Genomic DNA, 16,775 nt, shown 5'->3' on the forward strand with positions numbered 1-16,775 from the left:
TTTCGACATCGCATTAGGTTGTTTGGTTTCTGATGGAATTTTAAAAGTTAACACAACTCTATTCTTTCCCCTCAAAAGTGTGACCTCTGGTATCTATTTACTTTTTTTCTTTTTTTACAATAAAAAAGTAATTGTTTTTGTTGTTTTTTCTTAGAGGTGATGACTATGTTAGAATATAGTACTCACAGTGAAAATGGTTTCAAAGCAGCAAGTTATTGGCAACACAATATATATATATATGTGTGTGTGTGTGTGTGTGTATATACTTTCTGTAATTTCCTAAATAACATCTGCTTTGTAAAATTTTGTTTGGTATCATAAACTGATGGTATTTTATTTTACTTTACTTTAAAACAGCTTTATTGAAATATAACTCACGTGCCATAATATTCACCAATTAAAGTGTACAATTCAGTGGTTTTTAGCATATTTATCATTACAGACAATTTTAGAACATTTTCATTACCGCAAAAGAGTAATACCATACTCATTAGTAGTCATTCTCATCCCTCCCTCCCTGAAAACCCTGGCAACCACTAACCTACTTTTTGTCTCTAGATTTGTCTGTTCTGAACATTTCATATAAGTGAAATCATATAAATGGTATATGTGATCTTCTGTAACTGGTTTCATTTATTTAGCATAATGTTTTCAAGATTCATCCATATTGTAGCATGAGTCAGTACTCCATTCCTTTTTATTGCCAAATAATATTCCATTTTATGGACATACCACAATTTATCCATTCATCAATTGATGGACATTTGGGTCACTTCCACTTTTTTGACTATAATAAATAGTGCTGCTATGAACATTCATGTACAAGTTTTTGTATGGGTGTATAGTATATTTTCAATGAATAAAGCTGTTATGAAAATTCATGTACAAGTTTTTATATGGGTATATACTATATTTTCACTTCTCTTGGGTATATATCTAGGAGTGGAATTGCTGGGTCATATGTACTCTATGTTTAACATTTTGAGGAACTGTCAAACTGTTTTCCAAAGTAGCTGCATCATTTTACATTTCTACCAGCAACATATGAGAGTTCCATTTTCTCTGCATCCTCACCAACATTTATTATTGCCTGTCTTTTTTATTATAGCCATTCTAGTGTGTGTGAAGTATTATCTCATTGTGGTTTTAATTTCCATTTCCCTAAGAGCTACTGGTATTGAGCATCTTTTCATAGGTTTAATGGCTATTTGTATATCTTCTTGTATCTTCTTTGGAAAAATGTCTACTCAGATCCTTTGCCCATTTTGTAACTGGGTTGTCTTTTATTATTGAGTTGTTAGAGTTCTTAATACATTCTGGATACTAGACCCTCCCTTATCAGATATATGATTTGTAAATATTTTCTCCAGTTCTGTGGGTTGTCACTTTGCTCCCTTGATGGTATCATTTGGAGTCCAAATTATCTATGTTTTTGCTGCTGTTGTTTTGTTTCATTTTTTGTTCACTTGTGCTTTTGATTTCTTGTCTAAGAAATCATTTACTAACCCAAAGTCACAAATGTTTTCTTCTAGCAGTTTTTCTAGCTTAGCTCTTAGTGTTTATGTCTATGATCCATTTGAGTTAATTTTTGTATAAAGTGTGAGGTAGGGATACAGTTTCATGTATTTTTTGGCCTATGGATATCCAGTGGTCCCAGTACTGTTTATGGAAAGACTGTTCTTTCCCCATTGAATGGTCTTGCTGCCCTTGATGAAAATCAGTTGATCATATACGTATGAGCTTATTTCTGGACTCCCTTCTATTAGATTAATCTATATCTATTCTATGCCAGTATTATACTGTCTTGATTACAGTAGCTTTGCAGTGTTTTGAAAATAGAAAATGTGAGGTCTCCAACTTTGTTCTTCTTTTTCAAGACTGCTTTAGCTCTTCTGCGTCTCTTGGGTTTCCATATGGGTGTTATATAGGTTTTAAAATATAGTTTTATATTTAAGGTTTTTTTGGTATTTTATGAGGACAAACCTCACTGACTCTTGATTTCTTAAGATTCTGAAATTGGGATATAATTGAAAAGAGATATTTTGTTAAGTATGTTTGATGTCACAGGGAGTAACCTGATTTCCTTATCCTATTTTGTAATAATCCATACCCTTTCTCCTACATGTTTGTTAAAGGTTACAAAATTGACCCTGTCTAGAATTATTTAACTTTACATAGAGGAGTAGTTAAATAAATCAGTTCATCATTAGTTTAGGCCCACTGAATGCTTTCTTTAACACTGACTTTTGCATCATTTTATGTAAGTAGTGCTGTTTAGTGGGACAAAACATGTGCTTTGCAAAGTCTGAAGAACCAAAGTTTGAGGGCTGACTTACTCATTTCTTTGCTTTGTAACCTTGGACCAGTGTTCAAATTTTCTGAGCTTTACTATCCTTGTCCATGAAATAGTATCCCTATTTCTGTCAACCTACATTGTCTGTTGTGAGAATGAAATGAGATAATGTATGTAAAGAACCTGCTACTTAGTAGCTACTCTAAAAATTATTATTGTCATGCTTAATGGTTATCATTAATTTCTTAAAGTTTGAATGGCACTAATTTAGTAAACATTTTGATAATTGTTTTCCTGTTGTCTGAGCACTAGGAGATAAAGAAAGGTCATTCTAACAGAACAGAGGGCGAAAAATTGAACAAAATGTCTCCAGTTTGTGTGCCTATTAGCTTAAGAGACATTCTCCTCACTGATGTTCATTGGAATTTGAGAAAAGGTCGAGCAACTGATGTAGGAGATACTTTTTTTGCTTCACATAATTTGAAGAATGTTGTCTTCCCCTCACACCCTTTATATTCTTATTGATCTGAATTCAAATTCTACTTATTTTATATCCCACAAGACATTATTGTTATTTTGTATATGCATTATTTATTTAGATTTACCCACATATTTACATTTCCATTGTTTTTCAGTCCTTCTGTTCCTTGAATCATCTTGAATCATTTTCTTTTTTCCTTCAGAACTTCCTTTAGAATTTCTTTTAATGTAGGTGCATTGGCAATAAATTTTCTGTTTTTGCTTGTCTAAAAATATCTTTATTTCACCTTCACCTCTTGAAGGGTAATTTTGCTAGTTATAGAATGCTGTGTTGGCAATTACTTTTCATTCTTGAATTTCTGATTGATTAAAAAATGGATTCTGGCTCTCTGGTGAAATTATTAATCTTGACATATATTTTTCATACCTATCATTGTTATTTTGAAGCCTTTTCAGATAATAACTAGGGTATTCATGGATTTCTTTCTATTGTCTGTTTTTTTTCTCTTGGTCTTCTTTTTTTGGTATATCTGGTAGTTTGTCTTTGAAAGCTTGACATTGTGTATGAAAAGCCATATTTCCATTTCTGGAGATGCAGGGGGCTGGAATGGAGGAAACATCACTTATCATAATTGAACATTGAGTGAACACAAAACTTGTTTCAAATTTTGTAAGGATCTGTTTACCTTTAGTTTGCCTATGCTCCTGGAGTATAATGCTCCAGGAGTCACAACAGAAAGGCTAGATAGTTTATCAGTGGTCTCCTTTTTGGTGGGTTTGAACTCTCATTTTCCTCCCTCCAGCACTGTGATGCTACTGAAAGCTCCATTGAACAAACACAGCTTTGAGCTCACTTCTCTGTGGTTTCCTTTTCTTCCGGATCTTTGCCCCTCAAGTCTTGTCTGCATTGGTAGGCCCAAATTCCAGTGTTTGTCTACTTATCTCCATGACACTGTCAAAAGCTCTGCTAGCTTCTCTGCCTCTTAGCAGCCTTCCCCTGCCACCTTCTTGGGATTCTGTCTCTTGTCCAGCTTGACTTAAGTCTCAGCACAGGTCCTCAGGTAAAAGCAGTATAAAGAATGCTGTGCTCACCTCAGTGAACGTCCTGTCTTTCTGAATCTTAGATCATCAAATCTGGCTGCCTTAGATGCTCTCCAATGTCATCAAACAGGTATATTTTTTTAACATCACACTTTCCTAGTTGTTCTTGGAAAGTAGCATTGATTTGCTCTAAGCTACGTTGTCAGCCAGAAATAGTACTTCCTCAGTTTGTTTTCTTCGTATTAAAACTGTTTTCTGGATGATGAATCATGAAAAATTCTACTACCTGACTCAGAGTTAAAGAGTGTGATTGGCAGCTTTTGTGGTTAAGGCTGCCTGGATAAATGGAAGTGCCAAGTTTCATTGGTTTTTCATTTGCATCACTTTCTTTGCCCTTTTACCTTCAGTTAGATGTCTCATCATTTCTTCCATTTCATAATTTTACTTTAGTGAAGGCAATATTTCAATGATGTTTTTGAGTGAATGAATATTTTAATATAGATAGTAAAAATTTTAATAAACCACTAATATTTAAATTTTATATTAAAAGGAGAGTATAATACTAGAATGCACAGTGAAACCTAACTTTTAAAAATCTATATTAAAAAATAAAAAAAAGCTGTATTTATAGGGATCAATATGAAAAATAATGAATGAAGAAAGTCTTGTTATAGTATATCTCTTACCTTTGTTTTCTCTTGACTAATAAACATTTAAATGTGTCTTTTGGATGATTGTGGGAAAAATAAAATAGTGTCTTAAAAGCTATCTCAATTATAGCTTATGAGTACAATCATAAATATAACTAGACATAGTACTATTAGAATTTATAAGTGAATTATTAACATAAAAGGAACCCGTCTATATACTATAACCAGAGAATCAGATGCTAAATCCAGAATTAGCTACAAAACCCTTAGATTCCTTTCTTCTTTATGTCCTCATTTGCTTATTATGATGAAAGACCTTTGGGGGCTAAGATATTAATAACATATGATGGGAAATCCTGCCTAATAGTCAAGGAAAGAGGGCCATTCTTTGACTTAACGTTTTCATTGTATGCACCTCACAGATCTTCAACTAGAGGGAGCTGAAGTGATCAAAGGGCCTCAGCTCCTGTGCTCTGGAATCTACTGCTGCTTTTGTGCTTAGGACATGCTTCCCAAGGGCTGCTCCCAGCCCGTGACTGAGAGGAGCAGGGATACTAAAGCAGGCCTGTTCCTGGAAGTCAGAGAACTCTCTGAGGGCTAACTGGCTTGCGCACCGCCCAGTGGTCTTTTTTTTTTTTTTTAACATCTTTATTAGAGTGTAATTGCTTTACAATGATGTGTTAGTTTCTGCTTTATAACAAAGTGAATCAGCTATACATATACATATATCCCCATATCTCCTCCCTCTTGCGTCTCCCTCCCTCCCACCCTCCCTATCCCACCCCTGTAGGTGGTCACAAAGCAACAAGCTGATCTCCCTGTGCCTTGTGGCTGCTTCCTACTAGCTAGCTATTTTACATTTGGTAGTAGTGGTCTTGCTGAACCTTCCTTAGTCTGTAGAGCAGTCCAGAAGGATTCCACCCAGTCTTCCTTCACTCTCTCCTTCACTCAGTGTCAGATTTGTATTGTGGTCTGTCAGCCTTCCCTGGATCCCTCCCTATTTTCTCTTGTAGGAATTTCCTGTACAGAATTTCTCTTACAGAATAGAATTTTTGCATGTTTAATCCTGTCTTGGCATCGTGTCTGTTTCTCCGGGGACCTAGACTAACACATTCTCTCACTGTTTCTATAAAAAAATACTATCATGTGAAATTACTAAGGAGAGTAAAGGTGCTTACTATAATTTGAATGACAACAATATTCTAATACTGCTGGAGTCTTAAATTTAGAACAGTTATGTTCTAAATGTAATTGAGAGCTAGCCACTCAGAATTTTTTTCTCATACTAATTTTCTTTTCTTTTTTTTCTCATACTAGTTTATTGATTATCTGCTTATATGTAAACTTGCTTTCAGAAGGACTGAATTATCACAGTAGTCAGATCAGGAGCTCATGTTCTAAAAAAAATATCAATTTATCCAGGATGATTGGATGGCTGTGAAGTATTAAGCAGTTCATAAGTCATCTTTGAGATATCTAAGGGTGTTTAATAAGAAATTAGAAGGAAATATGTATGAGGGTATGTTGATAACTGGTATACTGTTGAAAAGCAGAATTATTCAATACAATAAGTAATAATAAATTTCTTCATTGCAAATATTTGGTAATTCTTTCAATTTGTATGATTTTTACAAGAGTGCTTATATTTTATATGTTAGTGTTAAAATTCTTCTATCCTTCTTTACAGAATCATAGTGAAAGATTCGTTTTCATTGCAGAGTGGTATGATCCAAATGCTTCACTATTTCGACGTTATGAGCTTTTATTTTACCCAGGGGATGGATCTGTTGAAATGGTAAATGAGCCTTTTTTTGCTTTAAAGTTGGCAAACGGAGTGAAGGTGGGATCCAGAGAGGAATAGGATTGCCTTTTTTATAGTTGCTTTTAAAAATACATTCTTTTCATTTTGGGAAGTTTAAACATTTTGGTATTATAATTCCAATACAAGAAGATAACCTTGTGTCTTTACTTTTAATAGAAATTATTTTTTTGGTTAGAAAACTGAAGTGGGATTATTTATGCTTTGGATTAAGTGATAGTCAATAAGTGGCTATAGATAAAGATTATCATGCTCATAAATGTGTCACCATTGTTGAATGCTGTTATCGCTACAAAAAGTCAAATTGAAGAAGACTGAGTTAAAAGAGTCGTGCTTGTTTCTTTGTGTCCCTTTGTTGAGGACTCCTTTTGCAGGTGGACCTATTTGGTATTGGGATTTTGTGTTGGCAAGAAAGCAGAAATTTGGAATTTTTCTGGGATTTCATAGGCACTAATTTGCTGCAGTGGTTTGGAAATAAATCTTTCTATCCAGGGTTTTTTAAAGTATAAAATTTGTAATTTTTATGTTATTACTAGAATAGACTAGGAAATACAGGTTATGAAAGAAATTATGATTTGTACTTATAGCAAAAATGAAACAGAATGTAACTTATGTTTAATAGAGCAAAATTAATAACTATTTCTAGTTTTATAATAAGGTTAACATTACCTACTGATAATTATTTGTTTTATTGTATTGTTTTTGATTCCAGCATGATGTAAAGAATCATCGCACCTTTTTAAAGCGGACCAAATATGAAGACCTTCACTTGGAAGATTTATTTATAGGCAACAAAGTGAATGTCTTTTCTCGACAACTGGTGCTACTTGACTATGGGGATCAATATACAGCTCGGCAACTGGGCAGTAGGAAAGAAAAGTAAGAAAGCAAGTATATAATCTTTTTAAAATTCTTAGAACATTATGTATGTCTTGATACCAAATTCAAACTTCTTGTTTCTATCTTTTGTTTTTACAGTATAGATATTTTTCAGTGATCCAATTCAGTATTATGACATTTTTAGAATTTTGTGGAGCAGATTCTGTGATTTGCTCTTCACTCAGGGAACAAAGTGATGCTCATAGTCTTAGGCAGTGATTATTTTCCAGAGGAAAAAATGCAAACCTTTTATACACCCTCATCATTCTTCTAACTGGGAACTGAAACTGTAAGTCTTAGTGTACAGCATAAAGATGGTTTATGGGGGGAAGTAGTGATTGCCAGAAGCTCAAAGGAAACTCAGAGGAAAGTAAAGCTATTTCTTGTAGAAGAGTAGGGAAGGCTTTGTGAAGGTATTTGACAGGATCATGAGAGATGGACTGAATTTTTACCCAGTTGGATCAAGTCAGAGGAATGCTGGTCAGAGGATGAGTATGAGTAAAAATACAACAGAATGTTATACACTAGCCAGAGCTCATTGTTCTTCATGACTGGCTTGGTGGTTAAACATTTTTTTTAATTTAAGTAGTAAAATAGACTGATTAGGATGGTAGCAATAGGTATGAAGAGGAAGGAAGGAAAGTGATTAACTGAAGTACGGTAATAGTAGTAATGATAGGCATTAATATCTGCTAGCTATTTTTTTTTTTTTTTTTTTGCGGTATGCGGGCCTCTCACTGTTGTGGCCTCTCCTGTTGCGGAGCGCAGGCTCAGCGGCCATGGCTCACGGGCCGAGCCGCTCCGCGGCATGCGGGATCCTCCCGGACCGGGGCACGAACCCGTGTCCCCTGCATCGGCAGGCGGACTCTCAACCACCGCGCCACCAGGGAAGCCCTGCTAGCTATTTTTATAAAAGGTATTGTGTTAAAATGATTTGTATGCATCATTTATTTAAGCCCTACAACAACCTAATACACAAGCTAATAATATTATTATTAGCTCCATTCTGCAGATGGAGAAGTTGAGGCTTAGTGATGTTAGGTAACTTGCTGAAGGTCACAGAGTAGAGGCAGGATTAAAGCCCAGCGTCTGTCTGAATCAAGAATAGGAGGATTTAATCACAGGAGAATGGATAGGACCTGCAAAATGATTGTCTTCTTTCTGTCTCAGTTCATTTTTATGTCTCCTGTGGCACCTAACACATCTCCTCATACATTACAAGCACCTTGTCTGTGTTAGATGAATGAATCGTTGAATAACAATTTAAAATTTATTATCTACTCTTTCCTTTTCTTCATTTCCTCCCTGTTTTCAAATGATGACCTTTGAGCTAGTTGACAAAGGTGTTTTTGTCTAGATTGTTTGGAATATATATTGTCTATTTTTGAGTTTTATTCACAGACGTAATAGATATCTGATAAATATTGACTGATCGATTGAAGACAGGATATGTGAGTATTTTGAAAAGAAAAAAATATACAAAAACATTGTGATACAAAGAAACTTAATCTGTCTTGGGATCACAACTGCATCTCTAAAGGCCATGGTGGTGATGCCTCAAGCAGTGCATTATTCACAGGGGATGCCCCACATAACTTTGTTGAATGAATGAGCTTATGTTGGTGAAAATAGTCGTTGTGTTTGGAGGCAGAGCTCCCTGCTGGCTGCCTCCCTGCCTTCTTCCCTCCGTCCCATTGCACGTGGCTCTTCCTGTGAAGCGGAGAAGCTGCAGTACGGTGCCTTCTGTGTATCTCTCTGGTCTTCTCTCTTCATTGTTTGTCACAGCTATGTTTGTCATTCTGACTTTCCCTCAGTTTTGATTTAGAGGAGAGACAGAACAAGTTGCAGTTGTAGCTGAAAATTAGGCTAGTCAGAAAACATAATACTAAAATGACATTGTAATTTTCAACCTCTACGTTTATGAGTTTGCAGCTTTCTGAGTCTAGCACGAGCTATATTTGAAATGGAATGTTAATTCTTTGGTCATCTTTCTTGGCTCTGGTTTCTGTGGCTTATATTATATTGTGCTGACTTGGGGGATTCTTTGGATTTGTGGAGTGATTGTTGCAGTAATGAAAAATAGGGATCACTGGTGGAAGTTAAGGCTATATGTATAAAAAGCTCCCCAAACTATTTAATTCTATAGGAAAAAATATCTGTCAAACTATATTTTGAGTTAGATAGGTAGATAACCAAATAATAGCTGGTTATCTACCTAATACCTGAGTCCCCCCATAGTAATATTCTTTCTGTGACTTCTTTACCAGCTCTTTATAATTCTGGAGGTTCTTTGATGCTCAGTGTGTTATTAGTACACAGGTGGTGATGGATCAGTGAGGTGGTGAATGACTCATAAAAAAGGAAAACCAAAGATTCCCAGGACAACTCTGAACTAGGAAAAAAAAAAAAAAGAATGTTAGACAAATAGGAATCTCTTTGTTATGAGATCTACTGATAAAAGTCTATGAGATTAAGGAAACACCAAGCACAGTTCCTTTATTTACAAGTAATAAATATTTATAGCTTAATTTTTGAGCACATGCTATATGCCAACCACTGTGGTAGGCTTCTCAGTTCAAGACTACTTGAAGTTTTCATTTAAACTAGCAAAAATAAGTGAATTAGGGAGACAGGGTTAATAGTATGACCCAATCAAAATAAAATAATAATAGCTGTAACAATTATAATTTATATATATATTAATTGATTTGTCTACAGTGAATGTTGTTGATTCCATTTTACAGAGCACAGCCATAGTCACACAACTACAAAGTAAAGGGAAACAAGTAAATCTTGTTGTGTTTGACTTTAAAACTCATTCTCTTTTTATTAAAACCTCTAATTAATATATTGGTAAATACTATTGAATGAACTGATTTAAAAATAGGAGGAACAGAAGAATGTGAAGACAGATTTTAAATATTTGGGCTTTATAAATATAATTAATTAAAATATGTGCAATATTGTATTTTTACTGACGTCAATTGTTTCACCATTTTCTCTTCTGATTCTCTCCTAACTGCAAGTGGGTTAAATCCAACAACCATTTGGGTGATTTAAATAAACTTCTTCAGAATTCAAGAGTTTTAAAAATATATTGTTTCATTTAAATGACCAAAGAAGTAGGCCTATGGAGAAAGAAATACGTGCATGTCTATCATGGTCCCATGGAAATAGCTTCTATGTAATAATTATAACTTAGCCTAGTTCTCAGTTTTATATAGTGTCAAGGATAATTTATGAACTAATTACATCCCTATTATATTTATCATACTCAACCATTTTCTTTCTGGAGTAAAGCCTGTACTGAGAGGGAGGAGTAAAGCTGATCTTCATGGTGCCCGTCTGCTAATTTTGAGGCACTTATCAAGATAATTCTATATAATTCAATTTAGCTAACAAACTAGCCTCAGCTTCCTGATTCCCATTAACTGTAGAAATCTGACATTCTATTTACATTTCTATTCTCTTTTTCAAAAATCTCTGTATTGAGGTATAATAGACAAACAAAAAGCTATAAATATTTAATACATACAACATGGTGAGTTTGGAGCTAAGTGTATACCCATGAAACCATTACCACAATCAAGGGTATAAATTTATCTATTACCTCCAAAATTTTCCTCCCACCCCCTTATTATTTTTTATATTGAGTTTTCTTTTGTGGTAAGGGAACTTAACGAAAGATCTACTCTCTTAGCTAATTTTAATCTATTCTCCTTATAAAGCTCCTCAAATCAAACGGATAAATGTTATCAGTTGTCTATGAGTCATAGTATTTGACTTAAAAACATATTTTTAAATTTTTTTTCTTTTTTTTTTAGCGTATTCAATTTTAATTTTAGAAGGTAATAAATTGATGCTTTATGGTTTTACTATTCAGATGTAAAGACATCATACAGGCTTTTTGTCATCTCTTGGGTTCAGTTAGTCTCCATTCTCCCTTCCGAATGTTAACTGATGGAGCACTAACGTAGGCGCCAGAGGCAAATCAAAGTAAAGTGCTGGTTTAGGCTGCCTAGTGTAAGCCAGCTCTGAGAACGGTTGAGCTTTATTCCTACTTCTCCACCCCAGCCCTGCCCTCCTTCCCAGTCTGGACCTTGGGGCCCGTCTGAGGGAGAGAGATACCTTTAGAGCAAACCCTGAGAGCATACTTGCCCATCCAGCGTGGGAGACAGAGCACCAGAGAGAGGTAGGTTTCCATGCAGGTGCCGGCCTCTGCCTCCGCTGTGCTAACCAGATGGAAGCAGGAGAAGAACTGTAGGCTGTGTCCTGCATGAGGGCTTGCAGGTCTGAGAGAGAAGAGGCAGGGCCGCATACAACCAGAAACCCTTAAATGTGGCCATATGTGGAGGAGCAAATGAAGGGGGTGGAGAGAGGAAGCGCTCTCCTGGGAATGGAGAAGTCACTTTACCCACGAGGAGCAAAGGTACACATGTTCTCATTGTTCCTGGAGTTTTATCTCTTTAAGCCAGTCGGCCTAACAATTTTAAGTAGACCAAGGCTACTTCTCAGGGGAGGAGACCAGACAATTACTGGTATTAGTTCAGTTCTGTTCTCACCTTTGGGAAACTACTCCCTCAATACCAATTACTGTTACTTTACATATCCTCCTAGGTGGTGGTGAGCAGTTGAGTTTTGGCTGCAAAAAGGCACTGAAATGCATTCAAGTAAGACTTTAGTTCAATTACCAAGGCCTTGCTAAAAATTCACACACCCCCTCCCCCCTCCCCAGCCAGTCTTTAGCTCATCTTTACTTACCTGTGGTCTCATCGTCCAAGATGGCTTACTCATGCAGGCAAAAAACTGAATGTCCAAAACAACAATGAAACTATATAAGTTGGAAGAGAGAACATTGGAGCTAAAGTGTTCTAAAGTCTTTCTAAAGGGTCAAGATATTATACAATTTTAAGAATTTTAAGTTAAATAAGTATGAAAAAGTTTCACAGCTAACCACTAGAAAAATAGTATATAAACTCCAAAACAATAGAGAGTACAGTAGGCAGAATCATGGCTGCTCAAAGATGTCCATGTTCAAATCTCTGGAACCTATGAATGTGTTACTGTATGGTCAGGCCATTCAAGACGGCTGTTCTCTTGCTCTCTGTAGATCTCCTGATTGACTAGGCCCTGCTTCCCTCACATGACTATCCAATTCTCTTAATTGTAAGGGTTAATTAGCCCTTGTTAACTGATGAGCTCACCTGAAATCAATTCCCCCCTGAGTAAATGGTAGCCTCCCTCTGTCCTGAGTAGCCAAGACTGCTGCTACAGCCTGCCTGCAGTCTGCTGCACACCTTGGGGTGTTGCTCCAGGACCTTGCTTCAGACATGTAAGTTCCTCCATCAATTAAACCATCGAGGTCTCTTTTGCTGCTCTCTGGGCTCTTTCTTCTGTCTGGAGGCTGGGCATCTACAAGGCTTACAGGCCTGCGGGTGCAGCCCAACAGTTACCTTACATGGCAAAGAGACTTTGCAGATTTAAGATTACAGGCCTTGAGATGGGGAAATTATTCTGCATCATTCCTGTGGGTGCGACCTAATCACAGGAGTCCATAAAACCAGAGAACCTTTCTGGCTGCAGAGAACCAGAGAGATGCCAGTGTGAGAAGCACCCAGTCTCCATTGCTAGATTTGAAGGTGGAAGGAGACCACAGCCAAGGAATGGGTGGTCTTAGCCATCTTTCTCAAGCATGGATTTGATTGATAATGTATTTTTGGTTGATATCTTTTTGTCATTGCTTTACTTTCAGCCTTGTTAAGTTATATTGTAGATATATCTCTTGTAAACAGCATGCAGCTCTTTAAAAAAAAAAAATCAGTCTGGGGCTTCCCTGGTGGCGCAGTGGTTGAGAGGCCGCCTGCCATTGCAGGGGACACGGGTTTGTGCCCCGGTCCGGGAAGATCCCACATGCCGCGGAGTGGCTGGGCCCGTGAGCCATGGCCGCTGAGCCTGCGCGTCCGGAGCCTGTGCTCCGCGACGGGAGAGGCCGCAACAGTGAGAGGCCCGCGTACTGCAAAAAAAAGAAAATCAGTCTGAAAACCTCTAGATTTTCACTGGTGAGACTAGTACATGTACATTTACATCTGTTGTATTAGTATTTTTGTACATATTTCGACTATTTTACTGCTTTCCTGCTTTTCTAATTTTTTCTTCTTTCCATTCTTTTGTTGGGGTGTTTTTCCTCTCCAGAGTTTTTTTCTCTGTAGTCTTTTATTGAAGACATAACAAATGACCACAGTCAGCTGCTTAAACAATACAAATTTATAATATATCAGAAGTCCAACACAGATTTCGTCAGGTTAAGATCAAGGTGTTGGTAGGGAAGGCTACATTCTTTGTGGAGGCTTTAGGGGAGAATCCATCTCCCTGCCTGTTCCAGCTCTTGAGGCCTCAAGGAAAGAGAAGCCTGGCTGTCTCAACCGACCCACTAGCCAAATGCAGCAGTATGACCCATCCCAGGTGAAACCACTCCCCAGCCAACCTATATGATCTTGAGAAGTTGTTTGTAGTTTTAAGCCACTACATTTTGGGGTGGTTTGTTATGCAGCAGCAGATAACAGCAGCACTATTAATATATTTTCGTGGCCCTTTACTTTCTTTGTGTGCTATCTTCACTTTTAAATAATACATATGATTCCTAAAGCCGATCTTATTTTCCCTCCAAAATGCATTTTAACTATTATCTACTGAACAATTAAGCAGTGAAGACATGACAGAGGAACTTGCTTAGAGTAATTAATCACAGTAATCAACGCTCTGTCTCCTGTAGGCACTTAAAGAGAAAATGAAACTGCATTTTTTTTCATATTGCTTCTTGTTCACTGCCGATGTGTTTTATATTTTCTTTAAGAGTTTTGGTTCTTGAAGATGTTTCCAGAGTTTAGCATAAACAATCATGGGTTAGTTTGGCTTTATAATATTTTAAACAATGTGAGCTAAAAAAATGATGAGTTTTAACTGTATCTTTGAAGCCATATAAAATGCTAGAAGTGACTCACTTGCTTCAAAATAAAAAGTCCGTTTATTACAAGCCCTATCAGACTAAAATGAACAACTTTTGTTATTTAAAAGTTTTAAAAGCCAGCCATAAGTTATATCCAGTTGTAAGTAAGGATATTTGTATCATTATATCCTTAGCTAAGTTTGTCTCATTGGTGAAAAAAGTCTACTTTGAAAAAGCCTACCAGTCTCCTTTTATGGATTCCTTGAGTTAATGCCAAAGTGTCAGAACAATTGAAAATAAAGGGAAAGTGACAGCAATTTTTTTTTTTTTTTTTGTGCGGTACGCGGGCCTCTCACTGTTGCGGCCTCTCCCGTTGTGGAGCACAGGCTCCGGACACACAGGCTCAGCGGCCATGGCTCATGGGCCCAGCCGCTCCGCGGCATGTGGGATCTTCCCGGATCGGGGCACGAACCCATGTCCCCTGCATTGGCAGGCGGACTCTCAACCACTGTGCCACCAGGGAAGCCCAACAGCAATTTTTTATCTTATTTTGTGTGCCAGATAAACTGAATTACTCCAACTAATCTGATTTTACCTTGCGTTTGCAAATGTTAGTCTTGAGGATTTGTGATTATGTTCCCTTTTGCTAATATTAATAGCAACATTATTTGTGGTGTGGTGTGGAAGGAGCACAGACCCAAGAGTCGTGTGAGCTGGGTGTTCCGTCCTGAGGAGGCCACAGACCAGCTGTGTGATCTTTGGAGGGTTACCTCTCTGGGCCTTGTTAGTTTCCTTGTTAGTAAAATGAGGAAATTCAGGTGATCTCCATCTCTAAAAATCCATTAATTCTGTGGCTTCAGAGGGGAGAACGCATAGCTCTGATGTATCCTCTAAGAGGAAAGTGTGATTTTAAAAGTTAGCAGGGTGTTCGCTAGCCATATACATCTTCAGGTAAGAAGATATTTAGTTCTTTTTATATCATTCATGCTATGAATAAAGTGTTAATAGAAGAATTTATATTATTTCCAAATCAGTGCTGAACTGAGTGCATGGCATACACATGTTAAAGTCTAAGAGACTGAAAGTCAAGCTGATATGTTTAATGCAACTCTTTAGAGAATTGTTGTCTTTTATAAAGCATATGCTAAGAAATAGAAATCTTAAACACCTGTGTTTTATAACGTGGACATATTTAAAATGAGTCTTAACTTTTTTTCCCTCTAAACTTTTATTATTTTTCTAGATTGGGTACCTAATTTTTATTTCCTTGTGAAAAAATAGTAAACTTCCATTGTATAAGTTTTTATGAGGCCATTAATACACTTGTATTTATAATTCACTTTGATGTTTGATCTAGGATTTTTAAGGAAATTATCACTGCTTGGGAATTATAAGTAAAAACTGCCAAACTATTTTTATCTTTAAATTTATTCTTTATTTCTTTATAGAACATTAGCCCTGATTAAACCAGATGCAGTATCAAAAGCGGGAGAAATAATTGAAATAATAAGCAAAGCTGGATTTACTCTAACCAAACTCAAAATGATGACACTTTCAAGGTAAATTTTTTGAGCATTTTCAGTTATGTAATGTCTGGTTCCTTTTTTCAAAAAAAAATCATCTATCTTTCATGTCTTTGTTTAAAAACTTCTGGGCTTCCCTGGTGGCGCAGTGGTTGGGAGTCCGCCTGCCGATGCAGGGGACACGGGTTTGTGCCCCGGTCCAGGAGGATCCCACATGCCGTGGAGCGGCTGGGCCCGTGAGCCATGGCTGCTGAGCCTGCGCGTCCGGAGCCTGTGCTCCACAACGGGAGAAAAAACTTCCACAGAATGACAAAGAATAGTATAGTAGGAAATGGAAGACAACAGGTAATCAGATGCATAAAGGATGATTGAACTCTAAGCAAATAGGAGTTGTCAGGTTATACTATTAACTATTTATTAGACATGAACTCTTCATTGTCTTTCATAACCCCATCTGCTTTTATAACACCAGTGTTTCATAGTTGTAATCTCTTCATTTATACAATGTAACACATTGTATAAAAATTATAGAAGAAATGAATATTAGATTATTTCTATTTGACAAGGGAATGTTACTGTTGAGATTTTCAAAAGTCATGTGTTTGGAAATGTTTTATTTCCTTCCAATATATATAACTGGCAGATATACCTATTTACTGCTCTGAAAAGCAAGCCATTCTATCTGACCAGATATTTTCTAAGTTATTTAATGAAAGTAAGACTTAGTGTTGCGGGCTTCCCTGGTGGCGCAGTGGTTGAGAGTCCGCCTGGCAATGCGGGGGACACGGGTTCGTGACCCCGTCCAGGAAGATCCCACATGCCATGGAGCGGCTAGGCCTGTGAGCCATGGCTGCTGAGCCTGCGCGTCTGGAACCTGTGCTCCGCAACGGGAGAGGCCACAACAGTGAGAGGCCCGCGTGCTGCAAAAAAAAAAAGACTTAGTGTTAGGTAGAGACATTCATGTAGCTGTTAGACAGGGCTTGACCCAGCAGTTTTCTTAGGTTACTTCACTGATTTGTGTGTGTTTGTTTGCTTAGGTGTCTTCTCACTGATGTTCCTGGCTCTTTATCCCATGGGACGGTTGCTTTTTTGTCTCTGTGAGAACAGGGACAATGGAGAGCAGTAGATAGTGTAGCTTTGAGAA

The 16,775-nt window shown here is 37.0% G+C and overlaps 1 protein-coding gene across 2 annotated transcripts in view; it reads left to right on the forward strand.

Moving 5' to 3' along the window:
• Positions 1 to 16,775, forward strand: part of NME7 (NME/NM23 family member 7) — a 265,965-nt gene that overhangs the window by 42,170 nt on the left and 207,020 nt on the right. The window contains exons 2-5 of one of the 2 annotated variants that reach the window (XM_082833177.1): positions 3,898 to 3,944; positions 6,152 to 6,259; positions 6,996 to 7,162; positions 15,557 to 15,667. In XM_082833177.1, the coding sequence (XP_082689303.1) occupies positions 3,921 to 3,944; positions 6,152 to 6,259; positions 6,996 to 7,162; positions 15,557 to 15,667 (410 nt within the window). In that variant the 5' untranslated portion in view covers positions 3,898 to 3,920. The remainder of the gene's footprint in view (positions 1 to 3,897; positions 3,945 to 6,151; positions 6,260 to 6,995; positions 7,163 to 15,556; positions 15,668 to 16,775) is intronic. The other variant, XM_082833178.1, reaches the window with a different exon arrangement.

Source organism: Leucopleurus acutus, assembly GCF_964270905.1.
Source record: "Leucopleurus acutus genome assembly, chromosome: 2".
In the NCBI taxonomy this organism is placed as follows: Eukaryota; Metazoa; Chordata; class Mammalia; order Artiodactyla; family Delphinidae; genus Leucopleurus; species Leucopleurus acutus.